This window comes from Taudactylus pleione, unplaced genomic scaffold (assembly GCF_031769625.1).
Source record: "Taudactylus pleione unplaced genomic scaffold, aTauple2 ptg000156l, whole genome shotgun sequence".
NCBI classification, from domain to species: domain Eukaryota; kingdom Metazoa; phylum Chordata; class Amphibia; order Anura; family Myobatrachidae; genus Taudactylus; species Taudactylus pleione.
In genome coordinates, this window is record NW_028284558.1 from 9,030,191 (window position 1) to 9,042,407 (window position 12,217).

General features: G+C 44.7%; 1 protein-coding gene across 3 annotated transcripts in view; it reads right to left on the bottom strand.

The window, feature by feature from the left end:
- TTC21B (tetratricopeptide repeat domain 21B) overlaps window positions 1–12,217 on the bottom strand; it is a 135,731-nt gene that overhangs the window by 37,958 nt on the left and 85,556 nt on the right. For all 3 annotated transcript variants that reach the window (XR_015878803.1, XR_015878804.1, XM_088474837.1), the window contains exons 19-21: window positions 11,216–11,322; window positions 7,500–7,688; window positions 5,269–5,379 (exon numbers count right to left, since the gene is read on the bottom strand). Coding sequence is in view for 1 of the 3 variants with exons in the window: in XM_088474837.1 (XP_088330963.1) it covers window positions 5,269–5,379; window positions 7,500–7,688; window positions 11,216–11,322 (407 nt within the window). In the remaining 2 variants the exon portion in view is untranslated. The remainder of the gene's footprint in view (window positions 1–5,268; window positions 5,380–7,499; window positions 7,689–11,215; window positions 11,323–12,217) is intronic.

Sequence of the window (12,217 nt, forward strand, 5' to 3'; positions counted from 1 at the left end):
ATCGTCAAGGAGGCGGCCGTTCAGGATGCAATCGGCCGCCCTGATTCAGTGCGACCGCTTACATCTAACAACCGCCTCTGAATGAGGTCCACAGTCCTTTGCTGTATGTACGAAATGTGCTTAGTTGTGTGAAGCAGGCCTGAAACAGGATTTAATTTTGCAATATTATTGTAATGAGAAAAGTAGCAGATAGAGATAGTCCATGTTGTGCAGTGGGGCAGACAGCCATTTCTACTAGACAAAAGGACATTAGGTTTGCACCAGCATAGTCGGAGGTCTTCAGGTCTCGCTTCATCGTTCTAGGGGCCTGATTCACTACGGATCACAAAACTGCGTACGCACGCAGTTCAACTGCGATAGCAAGCAAATCCACTGTGATCGCAATGCAAACTCAGCACTACATAAGGACGCCCATTTTACCATACGTACATCCATAATACTTAGAATAGCAAAACCATCGGTAGAATCGAGTACTTTCGCAGCCTCACGCTCAGTTGCACAAGCCCTGACCTTACTCACAAATTGCTAATAGCCACACACGCTATGAAACCTCACACTGCCATATGCCTTCGCAGTGGATAAAGTATGCATGCCCCTGAAATGGCGTGCGAACGCAGTGGCATACCTGCGTTACCCCCCACCACCCCCCCATAATTACCCACAAACGGCACTTCCTGTCACTCACTCTGCGATCGTATGTTCCCATCGCAGCGGAAGGGTCCTGCACTGTTACGCGGACACATGCGCAGTGCAAAACAATTGGCCGATTGCGTGCGTAATAGCAGTTGCAATCCTTGTGCACGCTAAAGGGGTTGGTAGTTGGTTAAACTGTGGTGTAACATTTAGAATTTTACCCAATTTGCCTTCACTTCTGCAGACACATAGGAACTTCCAGCTTGTGGAGGTACCTTAGCACAATGGATAGTGGTTGTGCACCTTGATACATGCTGGGAAGACCATCCAGACATAACTGTGCTAAACCATAGTGTTTGACATTGCACACGAAATGCGTTTAAAAAATAGTCTCTTTGATGGAGGGGGGAAGAAGTACTCCCTTATATGTAACATGATTGCTGTGGACAATCAGGATTAAGACTTCGTACCATGCTTCATATACACAATATTTACATTTGGAGATTAGTCATTCTTTTGTTCTACATCGTCTCTACAATGTCAGACTTTGCTGACTGCTAGTACATATGGACCCTTTCAAAGAAAAGACGGGACTGTATTTTATGTGCTCAATATCAAGGGAATAAAAATAATAGAAAAGGGTAAAACGATTGCCCGGGACCACACTACTGCTAGCACAACAGCTGAAATCATGAAGAGGGACATATTTTTCAATAAATAGGTCAGCAGCCACTGAGGAGTAAATAGAACGCTCCTAACAACCAAGAAAATGTAGGGCAACATGACTCAATACAGAATACTATTCAATCTACACAGCTACGTGCTGTAATAAGAGACACTGGGGCTGATACTGAGAAAGTGCTACGTCAGTTGGCGCAGCATATCTTGTGTCATTTCACACTGCGCATTAGAATGCGAACGCGCGCATCTGCCTCTCACGGCTCCCTACAACTAGAGGCTGGGAAGAGGCGGTCTAATATAGGCTGAGTACACTAAAGGGGGAATTCAATTAGCCATGGTAATTTACAGCGTGCTAATTGATCCCCTGGGGCTATTCAATTAGCCACCGAAGGCAGCCGACTCAAAAAGAAACCCCCGATAACTAGCCAATTAACGGGTGAAGCGATTAACTTAATACATAGATCCGTGAACTTATCACTGATTCTATCTGTTAACGCCCGTAAACACACGGTAATGCCCGCTGACACGTGGATTTAATGGACGTCAATAAGCCACTCAAGTGAAAAAAGGGACTCTAATTGAATAGCCCTGGGCGTTAAAGCCTGAGGCTATCACTCTTTTTCACTCGTTAACTTAACGGGGATAATTGAATTCGGCCCTTAGGGTGTGTGAATGCAAATGTGGCTAATGCAGACCTACAGAAACAAGCATATACACCCGCTGGGAGGAGTATCTTTTGCACCTACTACAGGACAGGTGCAAATACAGGCTAAGGATGATGACTTGTCATAGACGAGGCACATATGCTCCTGATGAAGAGTCGGGCACATCTTGCACACGTGCATTAGAACAATTTTCGTATGAACAATTTCTTTGGAGAAATGAACGCCCATTTTTAAAAAATGGATCAGCAACACTGTGTACAGTAAGAATGACTCTATAGCAGAGGTGCCAGCATTTGTATACAAAGCACTGTTCTTCTACAGCCCATCCGGAGCTAAGGAAGTACAAACCAACATTTGGAACATGATCGTGTCTCTTTTCTCACATCCTCCGAGAAGAGGAAAAAACGTATAAAGCATATGGCTGCTCCCCTGAGAGACAACACTGAAACGGCTTCATTTGATCTGCTTTCGCAGCCCTGCACTTCTCAAAATGGAAACCTTTTGTACGATTCCAGTTCAACTAACAGAATAGTGCTAAGCTGCCAAATACAATCTGCAAACAGTACAAAACAGAAAAATAAAAAGACTAGGTGTTCTATAACACAAGTGACTGCCCTGTAAACACTGTCAGGCTGCCAAACCTGCAGGACGGAATCACCTCATTCAATGTGTGAAGGGATTTGTTTCCTTCTCTAATGCTCTGCAGGATGGAAGAGCTGGTGGCAATGATTGTCTGCATAACAAAACAGGCAGACTCAGAAGGGAGCGATATAAACCCTTCATGTTCTCTACCTCAATGTCCCTTCTGTTTGTTTGGCAGAGTGGGCCCCCTAGCTCACAAACGACAACAAGCCTGTGACTGAGCACAAAGGCACACAACACTACAGATACATCTATGTTATACTTAAGAACATTAAAGCTGGGTACACACTATACTATCAGTCGTACACTATATCATTACGTCGTGGATCGGAATGCTATATCGTACAGATCACGCAGTGTGCATGCCCGATCCGCCGTTTGCGATGGTTGTTCATCACATTGGCCCTCATTCAGACCCACTCGCGAGCGGCTGTTCGCTCGCAAGTGGGTCGATGGTCCCCACTGCGCATGCGCACGACGGAGGGAGCTCCGTCGTGCGCATGCGCGAGACCCGACGAGCGAAGGACTTTCCTTCGCTCGGAGTGTCTCATCAAAGGGGGCATGCCGTCGATGGTGACTGACAGCACGCCCCCTTTGGTGGGCATGCCGGGGGCGTGCCTGCCAGACGGAGGCATTCCCAAGGGAACGCCTACCGTCTGAAGCCGGCCCCACTGACATCACTAGTGATGTCAGTGGGAGTGATTTTGGCTCTGATTGAGCCAAAATCACTCCTGGCCTTGCGGTTGAAAAACCCAACCACAGGCTTTTGCTCGCAGTTTCGATGGTCGCGATGGTCAAGACCATCGCGACCATCATTTTGCACGCTCGTATATGCTGTGGGTGGTGACCCACAGCTATACGAGCGTCCAAGAGGACGCTCCATATTAATGGAGGTGGGCCCTGATTCAGAGCGAGCGCTCTGAATCAGGGCCATTGTCCCATCACCTGTTCTGCACAAAAGATGGGATGATGCAATGAACGTCGCCATGCTGCTACATGCATCATGTAACGAAATATTGCGCCATCCTACACTGGATCATGTAGTGTGTACGGCGCGCACAATGTATCATTACATCGCGTCGTTCCGTCGCTGGGTATGCACATCGTATAGTGTGTACCCAGCATAAATAGATTTAACCGTTCAAAAGAGTGACTGATGGTGGTGTAAAAAACATGCAGGGCAGTTGGTAGAAGCAGTATGTATTTTTGGAAGGAAGGATTAACACCGAAGTATGAACCACAAAGTATTTTTTTAAATAGTAATACACACATTTACTTTTAGTTCACTTTCAATAAAATGAAAAAAAAAACAACACTTTTGCCTATTTGGATAGATTGTATTTACCTTGTCAGGAGAAATAAGGGTACTCATGTACTTTACGGACTCATTGCAGAGAGAACCCAATGAATGTTTTAAATCGTACTTGTGTACTTTACGTACACATGTACCGAAAGTTGTCCCCACCTCGCTACGCTCACCATAAGGTTATATTCCCCTTCTATGCCCACTTGGATGGTAGGGAATGACGCTGGACACTGGCTGATGATGTCAGGGTCCTCTCCGTGAAGGGGATTTAGACATTACCATGATTGATAATGATAATGAGTGTAGGACACGTGGGTTCTCTCTGCAATGAGTCCGTAAAGTACACAAGTACCGGAATAAGCAAGCAAATGCTATGTGCTGAATATTGCTAACAAACAAGCTATAATTTCTGTGGGTATGGGAAACAAATTGCAACAATTGATGTTGGAAAGTGACCGGCTCAAAATGTGCCCAAATAGGCTCAGCACAGGGGTGAGAAAAGCCTCAGCAGCAAAGAGGTTAAATAGGACATAACAAACATGTCAAACTTATTAGGAGGCACAAGTCACTATATAGTAAAGCAACTGGTGACTGGTCCACTTTAAAAGAAATCCCCAATTTTGTTTTGTAGGTTTAAATTCATATCTTCAAACTGGTTCCAATGATTTGCAAACACTGCTAATCATTGTATCGCTCTCTAATGGCGGAAAGAAAGATTTCATATGGTCAGCTTTTCTGCAACGCTCTGTGCTGGAACATCTAGGCACTGAGAATTGCACGATTTGTCCTTTATTGTAAAAAAAAATGGGCACAATATTTACATCTGAAATTGATGCAAAGAAAAGTTAAGTGATTGCTTGTCAGGCAGCTTACATTACATTATTATGTCATATTGCTATTGTCCTATTTTAGTGAATAAGGAAAGGAGGATGATTTGGGAGTTCAGACTTCAGCTTGTTAAGTTTTTTACTTGGGGTAAAGGCTGCCACATAGATCATTAACCTTTTGGCAGCCAATTCAAATGTGGTACTTGTAGGAAAACACACAACATGCACAAACCATACCCAGTCTCAATTAACCCTCTTGATTAATGAGATACTAAAGATCCTATAGTGAAGGGATAAATATATATATATTTTTTGTGTCATCCTCCAGGATTACAGGGAACCGGTCTTCCCTTCACTGCTGTGTGTCAGGGAGCACGGAGCTTCAGACTATTGCCCTATTCTGTATGGGAAATCATGGTGTTCTCAAACGCACGCTGATAACCACTAAGCTGCATTTTTTTCCTTAATACAACATACTAAGTCACAGGCCCCTGACCATTTCATTCTGACTTACCATCGTGGCAGCTTCATTGTGCTGGTCATTCTTCAATAGAAGGGCACATTGCTGCTGGCAGGAGTCAATGTCATCTTGGGCAAGGTACAGATGTGCCAACTCCATTATCACCTGCATGGTAACATATAGGAGTTATGTCTATTGTAGCTGAATAGAAGATGTCACATAACCATACACATAAAGAAAGGATGCATCTCCCTGCCTGAGAGAATGTGTTTACTGGTTTCTGGGTATTACAGAGTGATCTCCATCACCACGGAGGTCATAGGCAGATTGGCAAGCCATGTCCGTTACATCTTGCTAGCTGATTATCCAAAATACAATGTACTTATCCCCGCTTTTAACTTTTCAGCACATTTTAATCCCATTCCAAGAATTGAACACCACAAGTGGAAACACACAACTGCGCAAAGCAGGCTGCTCACTTCAACATAAACCAAGGTGTCACCCTACACCTAAATAAACACAATATGGTTCCTGTAGCTGAGTGCTGCACAAGACCCAGAGAAATCCAATAAACAGTCTGATCTTCTCCTCTTTCTCTCCCGGTGATGCAGGTATATAAATAGAGAGACAGAAAAAAGTGTGTGGGTTCTTCTCTACTGGTTTTTCCTCACTCAGATATCATGCACTATTGTAGGATAGCCAAACACACCATACTCACTTTTAGGGTGAGAGTGAACCAACCTATAGAGGTATCTTTAAAACACTTCTACTGTGATGTTTATGAGCAACATCTCTATTTCTAAAAAAACTCACTTTAGTAAATATATCCCTAGGAATAAATACAGCTTAGGGGGGCCCCTGCAGAGAAAATCCCCCGAATTACAGAAAGTTTTTAGCATAGGACACTCCAAAAGCAAGTTCCAATAGGTACCCACAATTGAATTACATTTGGGACATTGAATGCTGGACTATTTCCCTAACCTGCATAGTTGAACGGGACTCAGGTATACCCTATGTAACAAAAATAATTGAATTTGCTGGAAACAAATCGAGGTAGTAGACAGTCACGGACACCCCAAAGCCTATAAAATGAGTGGTGTGAATGTTAAAAGCAAGAAAACTATCTCCCCCCGGATGTTTTGCCCCCCAATCATCTGCCAGGCCCAGCTCTGCCACATTGGCCGCAAAAACGACTGCCACTTAAAGAGAGAGCACCCAAGGCAGTGCTCCAGTGGTCCCTAACAGGATCCACCGTCCAACACAATATTATAGCCCCCCAGCAAAATACAGGTGTGTCAGTAGACATGGCCATAAACTCTGCAGCCTTTTCCACAACTTTGTGAGAATAGGGTGGGGGGATGTAAATAGCAAGCAATAAAAGGTGCATAGGGTTAATACGACATCGTAAGAAAGCATAGCGTCCCCAGGAGTCATTCTGCATAGACTTTAATGCTGGGTACACACTGGTTGATATATCAGTAGTTCAATTGAATGGGCGATATATCTTGGACACGTCAGCGGGCGTGTGCCAGCGATATGTCTGTGAACAGCGTAGTTCACGGACATATTGTGTTGGCTGCAGATATATTAGCTTATCGAGCTGTGTGTACGGGCGGTCAGCTGACCATCCGTACACTTGCTGCAAAGGCCGCCAGTGACTGACATCACAACTGGGTGGGTACATGTAAATGCCCGCCCAGTTGTGACATCAGGCATAAGACATCAGGACGACAATTGGTAAGTGTGTACGCAATTACCAACCGTCAGAATGAGCAAATACTACTAACATCCGGGGGCTGCAGTAGCAGAGACCTGCAACTCAGGGGCTACTTGGCGTCCCACGTGTTCACAGGCCGTGCTGGGATATCCGCTGCACAGCAGGCTCCCTGACCACTGCAAGCAGCCTAGAAGTCTCCCCCCCACCTATTGGCTGCAGCGAACGCCATGGGGGAGCGCTCAGGATGGTCAGTCCAGATAAAGTTGCTGGAGAGCATGTCTGCGTGCTACTCTATGTCCCCATATTGTTATGAGCTTTAACAAATAAAATAACGCCTGCCTATACTGTATGAACCTGTATCTTCTTACATGCAGTCAATATCTATGCATGTGTTTTAACCAACTCAACCAACTGTCTGTAGACAATGGTATGCCCCACAATTTTCCTTAGAGAAGATACACTATATCTGCTGTTTTATACTTATATTTTATTATTCAGATCAAACACCACAGAAGAACTGGGCTAGCCAGCGATCTGCTTGCAGAAAACCAAGGTGAACACTTTGTACCTTATTGTCTGTTTCGCAGTAGACTAGTGCTTCTTTGTAAAATTTAATTGCTTTGTCGTAGTCTCGCTGGGCTGCGGCATGTCTGGCGATTTCTGCACAGATTTCTGCTGCCAGAGACTTCTGGGATGGGACAGCGTCTGGCTGCTCAAGTTGAGCTCTCTTCAACACCTTGGCTTGTAATTCCCGGGCCTGTCAGCAAAGTGATATACAGGATTCACAAATGTGTGTCTATTAATTCACATGGTTTATTAAGTTTTACCCAGTAGTACAAAGGGAGGGGGAAGAGCTTTCTTTTTTTTCTGAATTTGAAGAAATTGTAAAGATGGGGATCCCTGCTTTCAATTGGGCGCACTTTAAGGTGGACATAAAGCCACGATTTCAAGAGAATACTAAACTGCGATTCAATTTCATTATACTCTTCATAGCAATCCTAAAAGTATTTTACAGTACTGAATTCATTATGTAACTATGGGCCTGATTCGGCAAGGAACGCAGTCGCTTATGCGCATGCAATCGGCCGATTGTTGCGTTCTGCGCATGCATCAAAGGGAGCATGCGCGAACCAGTTATTGCGATCGCAGAGGCTACGCAGACCGATCACAGCGTAACTGACAGAAAGTGCCGTTTGTAGGTGGTGAAGGGGGGTTGGTTGGCCAAACACAGGCATGTCAGTGCGTTTCAGCGGCGTTGCAGGGGCGTACATAAATTAGCCACTGCGGTACCATACACAGCCTGAAGCCTCAAAGCGTGCGCTGAAGTAAGCAATTCCTGAGTAAGGTCTGACCTGCCTTTACCATTGCAGCCTCTTGCACAGTTATCGATTGCACCGATGTTTTTGTAGTCTTGCTAAACATTACAGATGTGCGTGTAGGTGAAGTGGGCGTCCTTATGTAGTGCTGCTGCGGCATTGCGATCGCTATGGATTAGTGCTAATGTACGCCATTATTTCAGTCCTACGACACATTATTTAATAGACTACAAAGCGCACAGGGTTGAATGTTTAAAATGAGTTGGTATATTTTATATTTTGTAATATGAATTACTAATTGCAAGATGTAACCTACAGCACTGAGAAGGCCTGATTCAGTACTGAACGGAATTGCAAAGCTGGACGCAAATAGCTTTACAATTCCATCCTTGCAATTATGGTAATGCAGAAGGAGGCATCACTTATCCGAGCTGCGTTGTACAACGCAGCATCGGATACTCTGTGGGAACATCGGCCGGATAAGTGACCCATAGGGTCACTCAAGCCGGCTGCCGCAGGTGAGAGAAAGACGCCAAGAAAACTCTGTCAGCCGACAGAGATCCTGGCCTCTTCCCCATCCCCCAACGGCGTAGCCGCCCCCTTCCCGCCTACAAATGGTAGCAGACTGTCAACCACTGACATTCTGCTGCCGATTTGCGTGTGATCATGCAGAACCCATACTGCACATGCGTAGTACAGGTCGGGCGCCTGCGCAGTTTTCCGACCACCGGGAATCTGCATTCAGCAGTGCACTGTTGATTAAGGGCCTGAAGTTAGAAAACATTCATTCTACTCTTCATTAGTGTTAGCGTGCTAGTGATTGTTCTTTACGAAGTTTTTTTTTTTTAACTCTTTCTGTCTACAGATTAAAATTTTTCATTTGCGGTCATTTAACTCCTTCACTGAATTTTTAACCCTGTGTCAAGTCTATTTGACGCTTTTGTGCTCTGAAAATCTAGTCTTTAATAATAATAATTTGACTGCACGGTACACATAAAAATCATGCCCTGTTTATTTAAGAAGACTTCGCATATTCAAACAATACAATACGGGAACATTAGATCGTACATATCGTATAGTGTGTACGCCCAATTCGTCATTCATCGCATTGTTCCATCTGCTGTTCTGCATGGCAGAGGAGACGATACAATGATCGACGCATGCTGTTAAGAATACATGGCGCTGTCGTACACCGGACCCTGCAGTGTGTACGGTGCACATGATATATCGTTATATCGCATCGTTGCACCTGAACACTTTTTGTACAATTGCTGATTTTTCTTTTCAAATATGAGATGAGTGCATTGTAAAGGATACAAAAACCAAAAACACATACAGATGTGTGTTTACATACATCTATTCTCCATGCGCCACACACAACGCGGGAGCTCCATGTGCCTCTGTAGCGCAGAGCGTATCTTGTGCGACTTTGTACCTTCAAATGCGTCTTATTCACACAGTGATGTGAACAGCTAGCACAAGCAGCTTCTGCTGATTAAAATGATATGCAGCATGCCTATGTGTCAGTGTTACAGCCGTTGACACTGTAACGTAGCGTTTCACATTCAGATACACCTGCAGACGCACAGAGAACATAGGCATGCTGCTTATCATCTTCCGCCTATGTTCTCTGTGCGTCTGCGGGTGTAACTGCATGTGAAACACTATGTTACAGTGCAAACGGCTGTAACACATAGACATACTGCATATTATTTTGATCAGCAGAAGCTGCTTGTGCTAGCTACTTGCATCACTGTGTGAATAAGATGCATTTGAAGGTAAAAAGTCGCACAAAAAGACGCTCTGCGCTAACAAGTCACTCCACGGCGTGATTTGAAGGGCTGCTTAACGCGCAAGGAGGCTAGATGTATGAGGACACATCTGTACTGAACAATTTAGGAAACTAGATAGCCTACCGCATCAAATACATTTACTTCCTAACCCAGTCTAGAAAGCACAAACCAATGTTTCCCAACACGAAAAGACACTCAGCATTAGAGTCAGGGACGTATCTGTAATGGGTGCAGGGTGTGCAGTGCACACGGGCCCCCGGGCCCCCGGGCCCCGCACCGCACACCCTGCAGCCATATTATCTAAAACACACCTGTCGTGGTCCTGCGTCAGGTGACAGTGCTGCACAGAACAGTGGAAAATGGCCGCCGTGGCCATTTTTCCGGCGTTCTGCGCATGCGTAGTAGACTCTGGGCACACTCCATTGCCCAGTTTACTGACTCCGCTGTGGCCGGCCAGCCGCGTCAATGGGCTGCCGGCCACCGGGGGGAGAGGAGGGTGCCTGGCACGGGGAATGCACACGGGCCCCCTCCTCTCTTAAGACGCCCCTGATTAGAGTCATGCCACGGCATGGTGCCACTAGAAAGGTGTTTAACACGCAAGGATGTATGTGGACACATCTGTAGCAATCAGCAGTGATTTCTACAGTTCATAGCCCAGTTCATTTGAATTGTAGAAAGCTATGAAAGCTTATTTTTTTTTTTTTACTACTGTGGAAATAGGTGTTCCTTATGAGTAATTCCAAAAAACAATGCAGGATTTAAAAAAAACCTGACTAGACAAGCAATAAATCTCTATTACTCTCAACTTCAAAGAAAAAAGACCATTAATTTGAACTGTAGAAAGCTATGAAAACTCTGGAATTTAAATTACTGTTTAATATTTCACGGCTTTAAACAGCACGGAAAAAATTAAATCCTCAAGTACATACGCTTGAAGATGAAAACTTGTTTTTTGTAGCTAATGTTAGAGAGAACAGAAATGTAACTGCATGAAAGGACTGTGGGGGGAATTATACACAAATCTAGCATCACTTTCTACCTGTGCAAAGTAATGTGCAGAATAAATTCTGTTTCATGGACAGCCGCAAACAAGATAGTCATTATTAAATTGCTATGAAAAAAGGAAAACTTTTTAAAAACCCTGGAAAATTATAAGAAGACAAAATGATCAATACCTTCTGTAATGAAACAATAGCTTCTTCTATCTTTTCCATCTTACTGTAAATCCTTGACAGTAGAACATGATAACGGCTGTCGTCCATTAGAGGAGATAGTTCATTGACTGCAAAAAAAAAAAAACAACGCCAAGGTGACATAATTAAAAGTCAGATTATCCAAGACTAAGAAACAAAAGACTCCTACAGATGTGCCCTTATACTTCTTTGCTGCAGTCGCTGTAAAAAGCCCCTCTCGACGTGCCAGGTCCTGTGAGTCTTTGCTAGCGCTGGGTGTCTTTTTTGTGTCTGTGTGCGATTGAGTCCCTGAAGCTGTATATGAAGTGCTACAATGTAGCGGCAGCAGCTGTTTTCATTCCAAGTTCCGTTGTGGTTCACATACAGACTCAGGTGCACACAGATATACAAGTGTTGCATGTCAAGTTAATCAGCACAGTCTGCTGGTGTGTCCTATACGACTTATACCCCTTTTACACCAGAGCAAAAACCTGGGTTTTTGCTGGGTCTACCCGGGTCGCAGCTCACTGTAAAAGGGTCCCTGTAAAATAACCCAGGTCAAGTAACCCAGCAATCCAACCCAGGTAGCTACCAGGGTTGGACCCAGGATGGACCCGGGTAATGGTGCAGTGTAAACGGTGCAACCAGTGTTATCTGACCTGGGTCATGCCTAAAATGAGCTGATTGGTGGTTGTGGAGCATTCACCTCCCACTTTTTATGACCTCACAGGTTTAGCAGGGCAGACCTGAGTTCAGTGTGAACAGGGCTGACCTGGGAGTAACCCAGATCGAAGGTGCAGTGTAAATGGGTCTGACCAGGGTTGGAACCATGTGGTGGAAAAGAGGTATTAGACGCATTTTCGGCAAGAAAAATGGCCAACGCTAGCAAAGTTGCAAGGGACCTGCAGCTCACTCCCGCCAGGCAAGTCACGCTGCGTGGCGTATTGAGGCTAGCTGTGTGAGAACACATCTCTAACTTAATAGCTGTACCTATTTTACACGATT